Raw genomic sequence first — 15,600 nt, 5'->3', positions numbered from 1 at the left:
GAGTATTAATTACGCTCGGAATAACGAAACTATGATTTGCCAGTCCCTTGTTCAAACTGAGTCATCTGTGCATTCGTAAACAACGATTGCTTTGCTGCGACCGTCTACCTACTTAGAAATCGCTCCTTATATCATGCTGCAAACAACGAATGAGATCTAGTAGGATACGAATAGCATACGACGCCCACTATAGTCATCTTCCGGCTGTCTCCGCGAATACGAATTTCCCCAGACCCTGACGAGATGCGAATGTCGCTGCTGGCCCGTACAGTAATATTATGCCTTGCGCCCCTCAACGTCACTGACTGTGACTGTGGCAGGCGGCCTGATCCACGATGAATGAAGTGTGGCTCAAATGTTAATATCTCAGCCTTTTGGGCCCTATTGCAAGCTGAAGTGAGCCAGTCTGAGAGTACACTACAACATAACCAAAACAGGTGCGGAGGATTATCCATGCTCTGCTCTCCTCGAAATTATTGTCACCCACGCATTTGTTCCCTATCTTATCGACATGCGGAATCTCGGCGATGCGCTTACATCCCTCGGGTCAGCAACTCTTCGGTCTTCATCACCGACAAATAGGCAATTTGATGATCTGACCCGATGATACCCTCCCACGCCCGATGTTTTGCCTATGCCGAGCTAGCACCTTTTAGTTATCCCCATTCTTCTCGAAGACAACAACCTACTTCCGCGAGCTCCAACTCTTTAGTTCAAAGTCCGGCACTCAGGTAAGTCCCTGCAAATTAAATCCATCGTCGCCGGGTAAGATGAGGCGAGGCTCACTTACGAGGAAACGAAATTGCTTCCCGAAGAAACAAATGGCAGGCTTGGTAATCCACCTTGGTTACATGGTCGCATCATGGCAACCAATGAAATCGAGCCTACTTTATGTGGGGATGACTTAGCAGATCTCTGCAGAGCGATCCCACTCATCCATATCTTCCAGAACATATCTTCTCAAGGAAGGGATCCAGAAAAATACCCCCACCATAGCACAGGCGGCCGTCAGCATCAGCGTAAGTTACCTCGAGCAGAAGCCTAGACTTCTACTACAGTATTGGTAGAGCGTCCATAATAGATTTGGCTACAACACGTGTCGCCGCAGTGAATGCAGATACCCAACGGAATTCTCCACCGAAAGATCGCCGCTACAGTACGTCCTGCTCCAGACAGACCTGGACTGTTCTTTTCACACAGACTGCTATGGAAGTTGCCCTCATCTTGGCAGGCTATTTGCCGTCCTCGAGACGGGATACCGAGCATGTGGGATAGAACAAGAAGCAAGCAACAACGGCTTGCCGTGATACTGATCATGTGCTATCGGCCACGACAATTCTGCGGATTCTACATAGTGAATGAGGAGTTGCAACCACTGCTTACTTGAGGTTGTAGCAACTCATCATGTGCCGCGGTACACAAGACGTCTTTGTTTACTGCAGCATCGCGGCACGCGCATCCCAGCTGATGTCTTGGGGAAAATGTTCCTTCGGTAGCGGTCGGCTTCACAGCTGCAAGATCTGGGGTGTTCCCCGGTGGCCGGAATAATAATCGTACACCTGCTGGAAGATGCCCGAGAGGTGCAGGGAGAATCGATCATAAAGCTGAGGCCGAGGCTCATGAGCCTTCATAGTGTGCGTATAGAATCACTGCAGCGGTGTACAGGCCAATCTTCACCTTAGTTCATGGTGAGCGACGAGACATTGGTTTCCTGCACATGATCTGGGCCCTCGCTGTCGATGTGCGTCGCTAGTATACACCCATACTGCTATGTCCTCGTCGGGCGATGCGAACCCTTCCCTCCAAGATCTGCTGAACTTGTATCAGCTCTCATTGTATGGTGCGTTGAGTAACATGTGTTGCTTCAAGGCTCTATCTACGGAGCACTGTAAACTAGAGTGTTGTCTGCGTCCTCTTGCCCGATCAAGACGAGTAAAACATGCATCGCGTTCGCCCTCCGCTCAGCTTCGTCCCGCCGCTTTTGTCACCTGCCCACCCTTCCACCCCTTCTCTGCTCACCTCGACCCGCTCCTCCGTCCTCCTACGTCGCACCATATCCGTACCAACGAGACCATGTCCTTGCACCGGCGAGTCGACCTACATCGGTCGCCTCTGGTCGGCGTCAAACCCAGCCACGGCGCAGCTTCGATGAGCTCCACCAATCCTCTCGAATTCGGTCTGCGGTCTTACCAGATCACCCGCATGTACTCAAGAAATCGCCTTGCGCAGCAGGGTCGACCTCTTTCCGACTTCTTTGTTGTATGTGATTTGCTCATAGATCGTTTTTGTCTCGTTCAGGTCTGAATACCGGGAACCGTCGAAGGATATCTGCTCCTGTCCTCTTGGTTGACCGGATCGCACCAGTGCCTCCACAGCAGTATACTAATTTCAACCGAGGTGAGGTGTATTAGTATGATGGGAATGGGTAGAGTGCGGATAGGGATGGGAGGGCAGTTGTGGATGTTGAGGAGGGTATTCGGGAGACTTGGGGACACGAGACAGGGAAGGAAAGTGAGTATTCAATACGGTGAGGTTGGGTTTGTGTGATGCGGACGCTTCGATTTACCGGAACAGTATGGTCGGAGATGTGTATGGCCGTTTGGCTATGTCGTGCGATGTAGCGCGTCCATAAACAATGGTGCCCACACCTTCCTCCAAGATTGACACCAACTTCGCCTTTCTTTTGAAACAGCTAAAGAAGTTCACGCCATGCTCAACACACAACAGCCTGAGGCTCTGCAGAGAAAGCCCTGTGTAGATCAATCTGCACGTAAGGAATTCCGTGCCAGGCAGGACTAGCATTGTCACCAGGCAAACCCGAAAACGATATGAGTGCTGCCTATTCAATGCCGACTTGAAACCTACACAGCTCTTAGCATGGTTGAAGGCCAGAATATCCTGACCGCTTCCTCAATTAGCAATACGATGTTTCGACTGCTCCGCGCCATATCTAACCGCAACGGCACTACCCTGACTGTATGCTAGACGTGACGTTGATGGCAGAGTCACAGCATGGAGTCGGGCATGGCTCAAAGCCACGCTCGCTCGGATGGTTCAGTACTGGCCAATATCGAAGCTCAGTACCACTTGCCCTGTAATTTTTCCGGTGGGTCTCAGCGACTAAATTTGAGCCTTGCGAGCCAATTTCTAGATTGGGCTAGCTTGAGCCTCGCAGCATGTCAGCTCGCCTATACGTGATAGAACACCTCCTGTGAAACTCTAGCCATTTCCGCATCTCAACAAGCTAGATGATGAGTGCCGCAGGGGCATGGTGAACTTACGAAGGCAGGATAGTACTAAAACAGAGCCGGGATGCTGCAGAAATTCAGCGTAGCGGAGGCTGCGATGTTTACCGTTCAAGCTATTGGACGTTCGATATCCACAATCCCTGGTGATGCACTGACTCACCTCTTGACGTTCAGTACGATCTACTGAAGTTCCATCCAGCTCGCTTTCGTTAAGCACTGAAACTGAACACAGCCGAACAGGGCCTCAAGCACCAGGTAGCATCAATGTTCAGTGATATTGCTAACCTTGGTGTAGGAGTCCTGCTGTGCATAGGAAGCGGCACATCGTGCTTAAATAGGCATGGTGAGGCGGTACACTGTTTACTTGATGACTAGGAATATCACTGAGAATTGATGTTGCCTGGTGCTAGTATCCTATCATGCGATTCTCGCACAAGTTCGCAGATAGGCCAAGACCCTAACGCGTCACAGTCGTTGTCGCCAATAGCTCGACAGCGACAGTGATCGGCATTACCCCCTGCCTCTGCATGCGTCTTGACCAGTCACATGTTGAGAGTATCGGATTGCAAACACAAGCGGTCTGCTCGAAGCCTTGAAGGATTTACGAACATCGCAAGGTACAAGGTTGAGGCAACAATACGGAGAATGCATTCGACGCGTGGAGCGCCTCTCCTCCGACCGTGGTCGAGGCATCAATGTCGAGAGCTTGGACGGTACTTAGAAGTGCCGACCTTATGATGAGATCTGTGCGGTTTCAAAGCCTTTTGTTGCACACTTCGATATCTTCCTGTGGCAATAACTACCCTAGCCTCACTACATTTGCACTTCCATCCGAGTCTGCATTCTACCTCGTGCCTCCGTCAAAGATGTTGCTAGCTCACTATGCGACCTTACTTTCAAGAACCAATAAATTCCATTCATTGTTGACTCTCCTAGCACTGGCTGCTTTTGCAGTCGCACAAAGCAGTAACGACTTGGATTGGGTTCCCTTCGACCGCGGACAATTCAACGGCAATGTCGCTCTTGACGAAGAGGGAAATGTTCAACTTTTCTGGAAGACTGGAAATGAGTCCTCGACGTTCGGGGTTGCCTCACGGTCCAGCGGCTATCTCGCACTAGGTTTCAGCGAGACTGGCGCGATGACCGGAGCCGATATGGCTGTGGTATACAAAGACCAAGATGACAACCTTGTGTTTGAGAACCGCCATGCGGAGGGTTTCGTTACTCCTCAAGTCTCCCAGGACCAAGAGAACAACATGCGCCTCCAAGAAGGCCACCAGGCAAATGGAGTTACTGGATTCGTTTTCGAGAAACAGAACAAAGCCGACTGTCTTCAAACCCAAGTTGACGTTGCCAAAGATGCGTGGCAATGGTTCATTTATGCCTTTTCTGATGAGAACACCTTTTCTCAACATGCGCCCGGCAACATGGGCAAGGAATACGTCAAATTGGGCACAGGCAAAAGCGTCTCTTTGAACGAAGTTCGGGACATTGACGACACCAAGAACTTTACAATTGTTCAGCCTGAATTGACTGTCCCTACTCAGACCACTACTTACTGCTATACTCTCCACAAGATGCCGGCAGGGAACAAGAATTATCTGCTCGGTGAACGACCAAACGAGTCAAGTGAGCTGCTCCACCACTTGGTTCTCTATGCATGCTATGGTCTCCCCGACGAATACATGGACATGCTTGGTCAAGAGCCCAACTGCGACTATGAAACATTCTCAAACCCCTGTAGTGGTTTTGTCACAGAATGGGCTCCCGGTATGTCTGGTCGCACCTTCGAGCCTGGGTATGGCAAGCCATTTGGCACCGACTACTACGAGTATGTGATGTTTGAGACACACTATAATAACCCCGAGGGGCTCGAGGGAGTGAAAGACACTGCAAGCTACACATTTCTCTACACCGACCAGCCGGTGGCCACTGAAATCGGAACCTTGACCCTGGGTGATATCCAAGTGGAGGGCTGGTTCCTCGAGCCTGGCAAGGAGCTGGTGGCACATTCAACAGTGTGCACGCCTGAATGTACAGACCGTTGGCCCTCTGATGGTATTACAGCGGTCTCAGTCTTCCATCATATGCACTACCGAGGTCGCAATGCACGCGTTCAGATCATTCGAGATGGCAAAGAGATCACCCCTCTGTCGTCTCTTCGCGACTTTGATTATGGCTACCAGTTCTCCAAAAGCTTGGACTCGGTGAAACTGCTGCCTGGCGACAAGCTTATCACCACTTGCGAATACGACACCTCGAACGACACCGAGCGGGTCCCCGGTGGTTTGCCAAGCCAGGCCGAAATGTGTTTCGCCTGGGTTGACTACTACCCGGCCAACAGCGTCCTCGCCTGCTCGCACTTCGATATGGGTGAGTCTGCCGAGAACCCAATCAATGGAACAGCAGCGATTTGTCTAGAATCCACCGCTATATCGCCGGATCTGTACCACTCGGATTTCCTCACGTCCTCGTTCCAGAATCTCTCAGCTTCGGGCGATACCTGTCCTGCTGAAAATACTGTGTCTGGCGTCTCAGGTCAAGCTGCCGTGCTGAATACTTGTCCAGAAGCCGATATTTGCTTCTCAGTCAATGTGCCCGAGCAATCGGCGAGCTCAGGGACCGGTGACATCTACTTTCAATTGTCGGCACCTGTGACGTATTCCTGGGTAGCTCTCGCGCAAGGCACGATGATGAGCAACGCCAACATGTTCCTTATGTACAGTTCAGCTGATGGCAGAAATGTGACGCTTTCACCGAGGACTACATCAGGACACACGATGCCAACATTCAACGAAGCTGCCGACGTTTCTCTACTGGAAGGGTCCGGCATATCTGACGGCAGGATGACGGCCAACGTCCGGTGCGGTAATTGCAACAGGTGGGATACAGGCACCATGAGTCTGCAAGGCAGCAACAGTGACTGGCTGTATGCACATCATCAAGGATCACCGATTAACTCCGATGATGCCAATGCTCCTATCTTGCAGCATGACCGACAGGGTGGATTTCAATGGGACCTATCGCGGGCTACTGGCGGCTCAGATACGAATCCATTCACCGACGCAGCAACGACAACGACAACGACCTCGCCAAGTGCGGGTGAGGGACAACAGTCATGGGAGAGACTATCCACACAGACGCAGATGCGTTTCGTACAAGTCCACGGTACGCTGGCTTCCCTCGCTTTTGTCGCCATCTTTCCTACGGGTGCTATCCTTGTTCGCTTAGCCAGCTTCCGCGGACTAGTCTGGACGCATGGCGGCCTACAAGTCTTTGGCTACGCCGTCTTTGTTGCAGGAGCAGGTCTCGGGATATTCATTGCGAATGGACTTGATTATCTCCGTGAGCCTCATGCAATCATCGGCATGACCCTTCTCGGCATCTTCTTCTTCATGCCATTTCTCGGGTTGATCCATCATAAGGTGTACAAAAAGGTCCAGTCACGGACATTGTGGTCTTATGGCCACATCCTCACTGGACGGATTGGAGTCATCCTCGGCATGATCAATGGCGGCCTGGGTCTTCAACTGGCTCATGCCCGCACGTCTTACGTCGTCGCATACGGTGTCTTCGCAGGCTTGATGGGTGTTGTCTATATAGGGGCCATCATCTTTGGCGAATACAAGCGTGCTGGGAGGTCTTCTGGGAAGGCTGCAGCTTCCGCATCGGTCTACCCCGAGTCGAAGCGGCTCGATCGGGATGACAGTGGCAGTGGCAGTGGCAGTAGTTCATCTCATGAGACCGCCATCTAGGAATCTGATGGTGTTCTTCCTGCTACAGATGTCGAATGTGTTTGACAGTTGAGTTCATGGTTGAGAAATAGCTGCAGCAGGATTGCAGACAACAACCAAAATGCCATTAAGGCGTAACGTTCGTTTTATTTATGCTCACTACCAGTGATTACCATGTACATAGAACTTCCAATAGTATGGAGGACCTGTATTCTGCAACCATGGAGAGCGACCTCTGCATAGCGACCGCTCCTCTGCTCGAGGTAAACGAAGAACCAGGGTATCGCCCGTTCCGGAGGCAGGGACCTCCTGTGGGTCGATAATCAGGAGACCGTACCCTCGTCCGGGGTTAGGATAGAAATAGAGTCATTGAGTTCGCTGTACCCAGAAGGCGTAAATGACCCAAGCTGTTGGTTCCTTCTGTTCGTAAGATCTTCTAGTCTATCAGCGGAGGTGGTAGATTCGAGGAGGCCGAGCTCGATACGCATTTCCGTGCTTGGTATCTTGGCACGCAGTCGCGTTCCGCCATGGGCGACTTCCGACCTGCTCCAAACCTCCACACTTCCTACCTTCAATGCATGCAAGCGCACGAGCATTGGCGAAAAAGCCTGCTTACAACATCCCCAACATTATCAACCTCGAAAATGCTACGTTCTTCAAGGAGCATCCCTCAAGCATAGGGAGCGCGGCATCGAACCCTCCAATCTTCAAGAACCTGAACTTCCACCTAGAAGCTACACAGCGAAAGGATGTCGGCCAGCCCGTCAAGGTATACCCTCACTGGGCTGTCATCGGCACAAGTCCCACACCCTTCCTGAATGCCCTGAAAGGAGATTACATTTGCGATCCTCCAAATGCTCGAACATACCCATACCTCTCCTCGAAGGAGATCAGAAAGAGAGATCCTAGGCTAGCTGTCCCATCTCGAGCCATACAATATGTCGGATTTAACAACGCTTCATCCAGTGGTCTGGCCGCACCTGGTGGTGTTCGGGGAGCCTACTTGAGCGCAAGATACGAGAGTAGGAGGGAAGAGACTGATTGGTCGGTTTCGCAATATCTGCGAGGACAGACCGAGTTGAACCCGTCGGAGGAGCTGTCAGAGGCAGTACAGGATGAGACTCTTTTCACCGACGTGGTCAAGAACTTGCGCCTAGAAAAGCTCCTAGATATGCCTGTGAGCAATCTCAGCAATGGTCAGACACGCCGCTCGAGGATAGCCAAGGCTCTTTTGAACAAACCTGAAATACTCCTGCTAGACGAGCCATTCATGGGCCTTGATCCGCCGACGTTGGTCAGCCTAAGTCCGATCCTCAAGGACGTGGCCTTCAAGTCCTCGCCCGTCCTAGTGCTTGGCCTCCGACCGCAAGATCCGATACCAGATTGGATCACTCACCTGGCGATACTAGGGAAGGACAACACTGTCAGCATGAAGGGGAAGAAAGAGCGTATCCTCTACAGACTCTACTGCTGGGCAAAAGCTGAACAAGATCGCAATGTGTCCAGCGACGATGCGAATATGGCAAGAGCAATGAGAGATGCTTATGGTCCTCCACCCTTTGAGATCGCCTCCCACCTCACACAAGAAGGCATACAACCCTACACCGCCGTCGAGAAAGCATGGACGTGGATGCACGTCAGAAGAGACAACACGATCGGCCCAATGAAAACATCATCCCTGGGTGGTGCAGCCAGACGTCGCAACACCGCAGTACGTCGCCTCCCGGAAGACCAAAGAACCCCAGATGATTGGCTGAGTATTACAGGCGAGCTCAACAGCCAAACTCTAGGATTACTCCGAGATGCTGTTCAAGCTACACCTTCAACGTCCAAGACGTCAGGCCCACTACAACCTCAACCAAAGACCAGAAGAACTACTCCCATGCCCACAGGCGAACCACTCATCGAACTCAACAACATAATCGTCAAATACGGCGACAAGACAGTCCTAGGCCACCCACCACCCCAACCAGGCCACAAATCCCCCGGTCTAAACCTCACCATCTCCCGCGGAACCCGCCTCCTCCTCCTCGGCCCCAACGGCAGCGGCAAAACAACGCTCCTCTCCCTTTTCACCTCCGACCACCCGCAATCGTACAGCCTGCCCATCAAGTTCTTCGGCCGAACACGACTCCCATCACCCGGGACAACAGGCCTCTCGCTCTGGGAGATCCAATCACGAATCGGCCACAGCAGCCCCGAGGTCCATGGGTTCTTCCCGCGGGGCCTGAGCGTCAGACAAGTCCTTGAGAGTGCGTGGGCGGAGACCTTCCAATCGAAACCTGAGATGACCAACGAGCGGATTAATCTCGTCGATCACTTTTTACGAGTGTGGAGGGGTGAATTATGCCAGATACCCATGAAGCCGGGTGACAATAATCTCCAATGGGCTAGAGACAGGGACAATCATCCTGCGTTTGGACGGTTACCGTTTGGTGTGCAGAGGTTGTTGCTCCTGCTCAGGGCGATCATCAAGCAGCCTGATATAATCATTCTAGATGAGGCGTTCTCGGGGTTGCCGAGTGCGGTCAGGGATAAGGCGATGGGGTGGCTTGAACGGGGTGATGCGTCGTTGGGAGGGGGAGTTGGTGATGGTATCAAGTTTCCTGGGTTGACGGATCGGCAGGCGCTCGTTGTGGTGTCGCATGTCAGGGAGGAGGTGCCGGATTGTGTTGGTGAGTATTTGAGGTTGCCGAGTGAGGAGGAGGCTAGTGATGGCAAGACTAATTTGGTGGGGATATCGGAGCCGGGGGAGATTAAGACGGCCGAGGGCTGGAATCGGGTTTGGGGGTTGTAGAGTTAGTCCAGCATCGTGAATTGTAGTGACGTATGGGAGCACTGAACGTGTATCAATAGTTGTACAAACAGAACTAGATTAGCCGAAGGAAAGAATTAAACCATGACAACTTTTGGCGCACCAAATGAAGGATTCTATCACCTGCTCCATGAAAAGGACCACTGTCTCTAATGTATAACAAGCTGCAAAAACGCACACACAATGCAAACATGAACCAAAGCGTCATAGAGTCCCTCTCGTGTCAAGCTCGTGTGCGATGCATGCGCCATTGTTCCTTCTTTCCACTTGACCGCAATCTCATCCAACCACCGCCAGAACATTCAGAACCACGTGGCACGCAACCACATCATAGTCAGGCCAAGCATCGTTGTCGTTCGTAAAGCCTTAACCTCCGAACAACATCGACTAGACGTTTTGCCATCAAGGCAGGTCAGGATATGCAGACCCATCCTGCTTCTCGTTCTCATTCCCACTCTCGTTCCCATTCCCCTTTCCAGCTTGCCGAGCCTCCTCACCAGGCCCCATTACAGCAGCACCGATACTAACCGCATCAGCATTACCATTGCTGTTAGCCGCATTATTAGGCGCCGCACTCCCCTGCTTCAACCCCTGCAACATCTCCGCGATCTCAAGTTCAGATGCGGTAGCCGATGGGGCGGTTGAGCGGGGACGGTTGACATTACCATCTCGATCCATAGCAGTGTGTGCTTGTGCCTGCGCCTGTGTTTGTGCGTGTGCTTGTGCGTGTGATTGTGAGACAGGTGTACCGCGCTCACTGGCGTTGCCGTTCTCAGTTTCAGCCTTGAGCTGTGTTTCTGGGACCGATGTGACTGCACGGGGCACTTGTCGGGATTGGATGACGTGTTGAGGAGACGAGACGGGTGTGGCAGGCGCCATTGGTGGTGAGACGGTCAACTGCGGATCGATGTTGGCGTTTGTGTTGGTATTATTCCGTCGAGTAGTAGGTGCCACTCGAGCTTTTGATACGGTCCGCTTCGCGGGACTTGTCTTCGTGGAGGGTCGAGCGAAGCGAGCGGCGGGGTCGACGGGTGGGGAGAAGTCGTCGAAGACTGAGGCGGCGTCGTAGGTGTGGTGGTGGCGTTGGGGGGTTGCGGATGCGGGAGCGTCAGCGTTGAACCCAGTGTTGGCAATGGCGAATGGGTCGCCGAAGGGTGGTATTGATGGAGCTGGCATACGTGTTGAGCGGGTGTTGTTTTGGCCGTAGATTGGTGCGAGGCCGCCGGTTGGTGGTCCGAAGCTATTGTAGGGGGCGTTCTGGGCCAGTGGAGAGGAGACCATTGGGTGAGTTGGTTGACCGTGACGAGCTAGGAACTGGCGGTCGCGATCGTTGAGCTGGCGCATGCCTGGTTTTGATGGGCCTGAGGTGTTGTAGCCGGTCTTTGCGATTGGGTTGACGCCAGTGCTAATGTTGCGCAGTCTAGCAGCGTGCTCGAACTGTGGACTGTTGAGGTCTTCTGGGCTGGGAGCATGTCGACCTGTTGCGAGGCCTAGGGCATAGGCGGATTCTGCGGCGTTGGCTGCTGATACCTTTCTTCGTGAGGATGCGGGGGCGTAGGTAGCGTTGCCGAATTCTTGTTGCTCGGTGTGTGGTGACCGCGAAGCATTAGATATTGGCCGACCAGTGTTGACGTTCTGAGTTCGAGGACGACTTGATGTGGTTGAGGTGCTGGCGATACTTGCTTGCTGGTCGGTCTCTTCCAACTCCTCTTGCTCTTCGGTTTCTACATCGCTGTCGCTACGCTTGATTTGCTTAGTTCGTCGAGTGGCTTGAGATGTGTCGGGATAGAACATGTCTGAATCGATGTCTTCTGGTAGCATGTTCGAGGCTTGTCGCTTTCGTCGAGACCGACCGCTGGTTAGGGTTAGTTGGCTTTCCACTTCCTCGACCTCCTCCTCCTCTTCTTCCTCGTCATCTCCAGCAAATGCTTTAGCTTGAGCATTCTGTCGTGGCTTCGCGGCGCGGCGTGACTTTGAAGTGCCACCAGCGACAGCAGCATTTCCAAGTCTGCGAGACTCGGGATTGGCAAGAGCTGCGAGTTGAGGAGAGGTGGAAATTGGCTGTGTTAGGACTGCGCCTTTGAAGTGGCCTGCTTCGACTGCTTTCTTGAGTCGAGAGTAGCGCATACGCGCAGCAGCGGGCTGAAGGTCTGTCGCATCGCCGACGAGTTTGAAATCAAGCTATAGGATATATAGGTCAGTATGTTATGATATGGAATATTTGCAGATTGAGACATGTCTGGGAGGAAAAGGAAGAGTTTTAAGTACCTTGCAGCCTGATGCTTCAATGCACATGAACAAGAAAGCGAAGCTTTCATCGACCTGAAGTTTCTGAGGCATCTTGACCTCAAAGCGTTTTGTCGGTCCAGGTATGTCGTGTGAAGGTAACAAGAACAGGTTGCGTTGTGAACAACAACAACGAAAGAATATGGAAGACGCTGGGATTCTCAACTATTTGTAGTTCTGCCCGCATTACCAGTGAGCCATATGTGAAGCAGAAGTGTAAGCTTGACACACCAAGTTCACTGTACTTTCATACTACGTTCCTGACCCATGCCGCATTGTCACGGATAGTTGACCAGATCAAACACCATGATACTGACATCCTTGCACTGGATCGGGACAAACGCGAGTGCACATCTCGTGCTAGCCTTTTCGTTGTGTTGATTGTGAGGAGGTTGAGATACTCCTCATTGCACAGTATCAAGTATCAGCATATCAGCGCTTTCCGTAGGATGGTATCGTCGCCACTGGCTCATGAAGCGACCGTTGCCCTGTGTAGTCAAATGATCAAATTTGGCACCTGTTCTGTTGAGCGAGAATTGCTCAGCTGAAGTCTAGTGTTAAGTTACCATAGTGGTTGGTGAAAGCAATCGCATTGTGGGTATCATTGTTTTCTTCGTAGCTCCATGTTCTCATTTCTCGTTCATGCTCTTTTAGTGCTAACCTGTTTCATCTTGGCTTGCTGTTCCAAAGACTCCTTGATGACCTCTGTTAGTATCTTGTGCGAGCCTCGTGCTGCCTTTATGGCAGCATCGACCAGAGCCTCCATCGACTGCTCCGTGCCTTGCTCAGGGACAGTTTTGAACCAAACATCCACCACCTCGTCCTTAGCCGGTAGATACCCGACCACACATGCAGAAACCAGAGATTCATGTTCAGAAGGACATGGGTCTAGCAAATCTGTGCTGGAATCTGCAGCCCGAGCGGCGACACCAGTAGAGAGAAGATCTAAACAGTCGATCTTTGCATCAACTAGAGCTGCCACAGCCACATTGATGCTGCCAGCAAGAACGTTCATCAGTCCAATGCCACTGATGCCACGTTCTTGTCCTTGCTCTTCATTCCACAAGCAGTCTTCTTCCCCTTCTAGTACTATTACCGTAATGTCCAGGGCACTCTTTGGATACCTATCTGGTATTATGACGCCGTTTAATGCATTTTCAAGATGGCTCCCCAAATCTCGCTCCACATTATCACGCAAATATCCACGCCTCTGTCTTGTCGCGAAGGGTGCAAATTTGATTGAAGCTGTCAATTGCAGGTTGGGAGAGAAGCTGGCACTTCGCGGAAGAGGTTTCGGCCCTTGGATGGCACACGACAATTTAATGGTAGAAGTGGTTGGAAGGAACGATCGATCAGAAGAGGCAGTCTCAAGCTCAAGATATGCTGAGCCTGCAGCAGCAGGGACGAGACCTGTCTGCAGGACTATCAACTTGTTAGATTGGGTCAGTACAGACTCTTTGGGCACTACATACATATCTTTCTCAATTCATTGGGTTTCCGCGAGCGATTTGGTCTTCCCAGGACTTTCGATTTGTTCTCGAACACAGCTGCTTGGGTGCCACTTGCCGGGCCATTGATACGTCTTCGGTCGCTCATGACATGCTTGTCGGAAAGAACGGACGGCCTTGTATGGACCAGAGAATGGCAGGTGCAAGATGCGACAAGTGCGACAAGTGCGACAGAGCAGAACCGTCATCACTGGCACGGTAAATGTGGTCGTGACTGCCCGCTACAAGTATTGCGGAGCCTCGAGCGCCTGCCAAGACCCGCAAGGCTGCTGCAAGCTTGTGTCAAGATTTCTTTCCGAAACTTTTCCTGCGCTCCTGCGAGTACTTCAAGGACATCATAGAGAGCACTCTCAGTGCACAAACAATCGACTGAGATGATCGTGCTATTGCTAACTATTCGGTGGGTTGACTGACATTGCAGCGGCCTGCGGTATGCATCGATGGCAATGGTAAGCAGCCCTCTGCATCCTTCAAGCTCACATGAGGAAATCCTTCATACTCTGTTCTGGCGAAATCTATGAGCCATTGAACTAACATGCACTACCATCTGATCACAATATCAGCCAACGCGTCAAGTCTCTGCGGTTATGAATGGCGAGTGCTAACAAATGAGTAGGACAATGAATGAGCCGTGTCGAGAAGTTTTCCATGTATACTTGTGGTAAGTTTTCCCACTCTTCCCCAGTCACGCTTCATCATGATGATCAAAGGTTTAATAATCAGTTCTGCTTCTGAAAACTATTGAGGAAACTTTACCAATCTTACCAATTGTCTGACATCAACACTTCACCATCTTGCTTCCTTCAATTTCTTGAAAGGCTCATGCTGACTCGTTAAGCAGTTTCGTTGTGCTACTACCAAAGCTCAATAGATGTTCTTTCTAGTAAGCTAGGATCCCCAAGATACCATCAAACTTCATCTGCTGCACCTGATGACACCAAGTCTATCCATTCTCAGAAGCTACTTTGTGGCGCCCTTCCCACATGAGGTCCGAGCTCTTCCTGATACCGGACCTGCAAACTTTCGAGTGAGCAGGGATGATAGGTTGTGTCGATGTCTCGCAAACTTGTGGTCCAGTTGTATTGCTCAGTGATGGCGGGCTTCGTTATGATCCTGCTATTCGTCTGAATGATTCAGCTGGGGGATGGGTTGATGTTATCGGCTTTTCTGATCGCCATTCATCATTTCATCGTTCGTCCAAACTCTTTATAGCAAAAGCTGACTCCCAGATAGATTCTGAGTTCGTACTCCTTGCCACACGCATTTGTCCATCTTCGCACTCATTGTTCGATATGATCGCTCCTCCGCACCTCGAACCAATGCTCTATTCGGGAGCCTTTCTAGATGCTCCTGAGCAGATGTGTGTTTTCCCATCTAACGCAATGCGACCTCAATGCTCTGGTCCTGACCACCTGGCAGTACTGCAATGTTTGACAGGAGAGTTTTGCAAAGAAATACACAACTTCTATAGGTTCATAAAAGAAGCGCGGCCAAGCCTTGCTATCCTGTCTATTGACAATAGGCGAGGCTTGAAAATATCGCAGCACTCTGGCGTCCCCCAATTTCAGCCTCACCGGTCTCTGCTTTGGGCGGCGTTGCAGCGCCCTGGTCCAGCCACGACCACTAGTCCCTTGGCGCTGTCAAGTCAAAGACTGGTATGCATCTGCTTGCGGCAGTACCTGGTTTGGCCAAGGGCTCCAATCTGCTAGCGTCCTTAATGACAAGACTAGTGTTTTGCACTCACCTTACACCTGTTTCTAACATATCTCCTGCTCCAGTGCCTGCGAATGAGTTCAGAGCATCAATCAGTCACTTCACATTCCAACTCTCGTGCTCGTCACACTTCTCCCATGCGCTTGCCATCGGTCAATGTTGTTCGCGCGCCAGGGATTGCGATTTAATATGCGTGTCGTCAAATGCTTACTGATCAAGGCCTGATGAAAGTGGAAAGTGGATCCGGACCCCCTGCGCAACATCACCTCCTGATCAATTTACGGCTACATACTCAA

The 15,600-nt window shown here is 51.5% G+C and overlaps 3 protein-coding genes across 3 annotated transcripts; 2 read left to right on the top strand and 1 right to left on the bottom strand.

Moving 5' to 3' along the window:
• Positions 1-4,114: 4,114 nt before the first annotated feature.
• On the top strand, positions 4,115-7,003 carry PMZ80_001622 (uncharacterized protein; the record flags this gene model as incomplete). The annotated part of the gene is made up of 1 exon (XM_064870065.1): positions 4,115-7,003. One exon carries the CDS (start codon positions 4,115-4,117, stop codon positions 7,001-7,003), a length of 2,889 nt encoding a protein of 962 aa, XP_064735562.1.
• A 553-nt stretch (positions 7,004-7,556) lies between these two features.
• PMZ80_001621 (uncharacterized protein) lies at positions 7,557-9,779 on the top strand (the record flags this gene model as incomplete). Its single annotated transcript, XM_064870064.1, has 1 exon — positions 7,557-9,779. The coding sequence occupies one exon, from the start codon at positions 7,557-7,559 to the stop codon at positions 9,777-9,779; it is 2,223 nt and encodes a 740-aa protein (XP_064735561.1).
• Positions 9,780-10,199: 420 nt separating this feature from the next.
• Positions 10,200-13,679, bottom strand: MTR3 (3'-5'-exoribonuclease; the record flags this gene model as incomplete). Its single annotated transcript, XM_064870063.1, has 3 exons — positions 10,200-11,978; positions 12,745-13,505; positions 13,556-13,679. 3 exons carry the CDS (start codon positions 13,677-13,679, stop codon positions 10,200-10,202), a joined length of 2,664 nt encoding a protein of 887 aa, XP_064735560.1.
• Positions 13,680-15,600: the final 1,921 nt, after the last annotated feature.

The sequence above is a fragment of the Knufia obscura genome (genome assembly GCF_036327395.1).
Source record: "Knufia obscura strain CCFEE 5817 isolate CBS 148926 chromosome Unknown scaffold_1, whole genome shotgun sequence".
Taxonomy (NCBI): domain Eukaryota; kingdom Fungi; phylum Ascomycota; class Eurotiomycetes; order Chaetothyriales; family Trichomeriaceae; genus Knufia; species Knufia obscura.
Note: the sequence above shows the minus strand (reverse complement) of the source record. Positions and strands in the feature narration are given on the sequence as shown.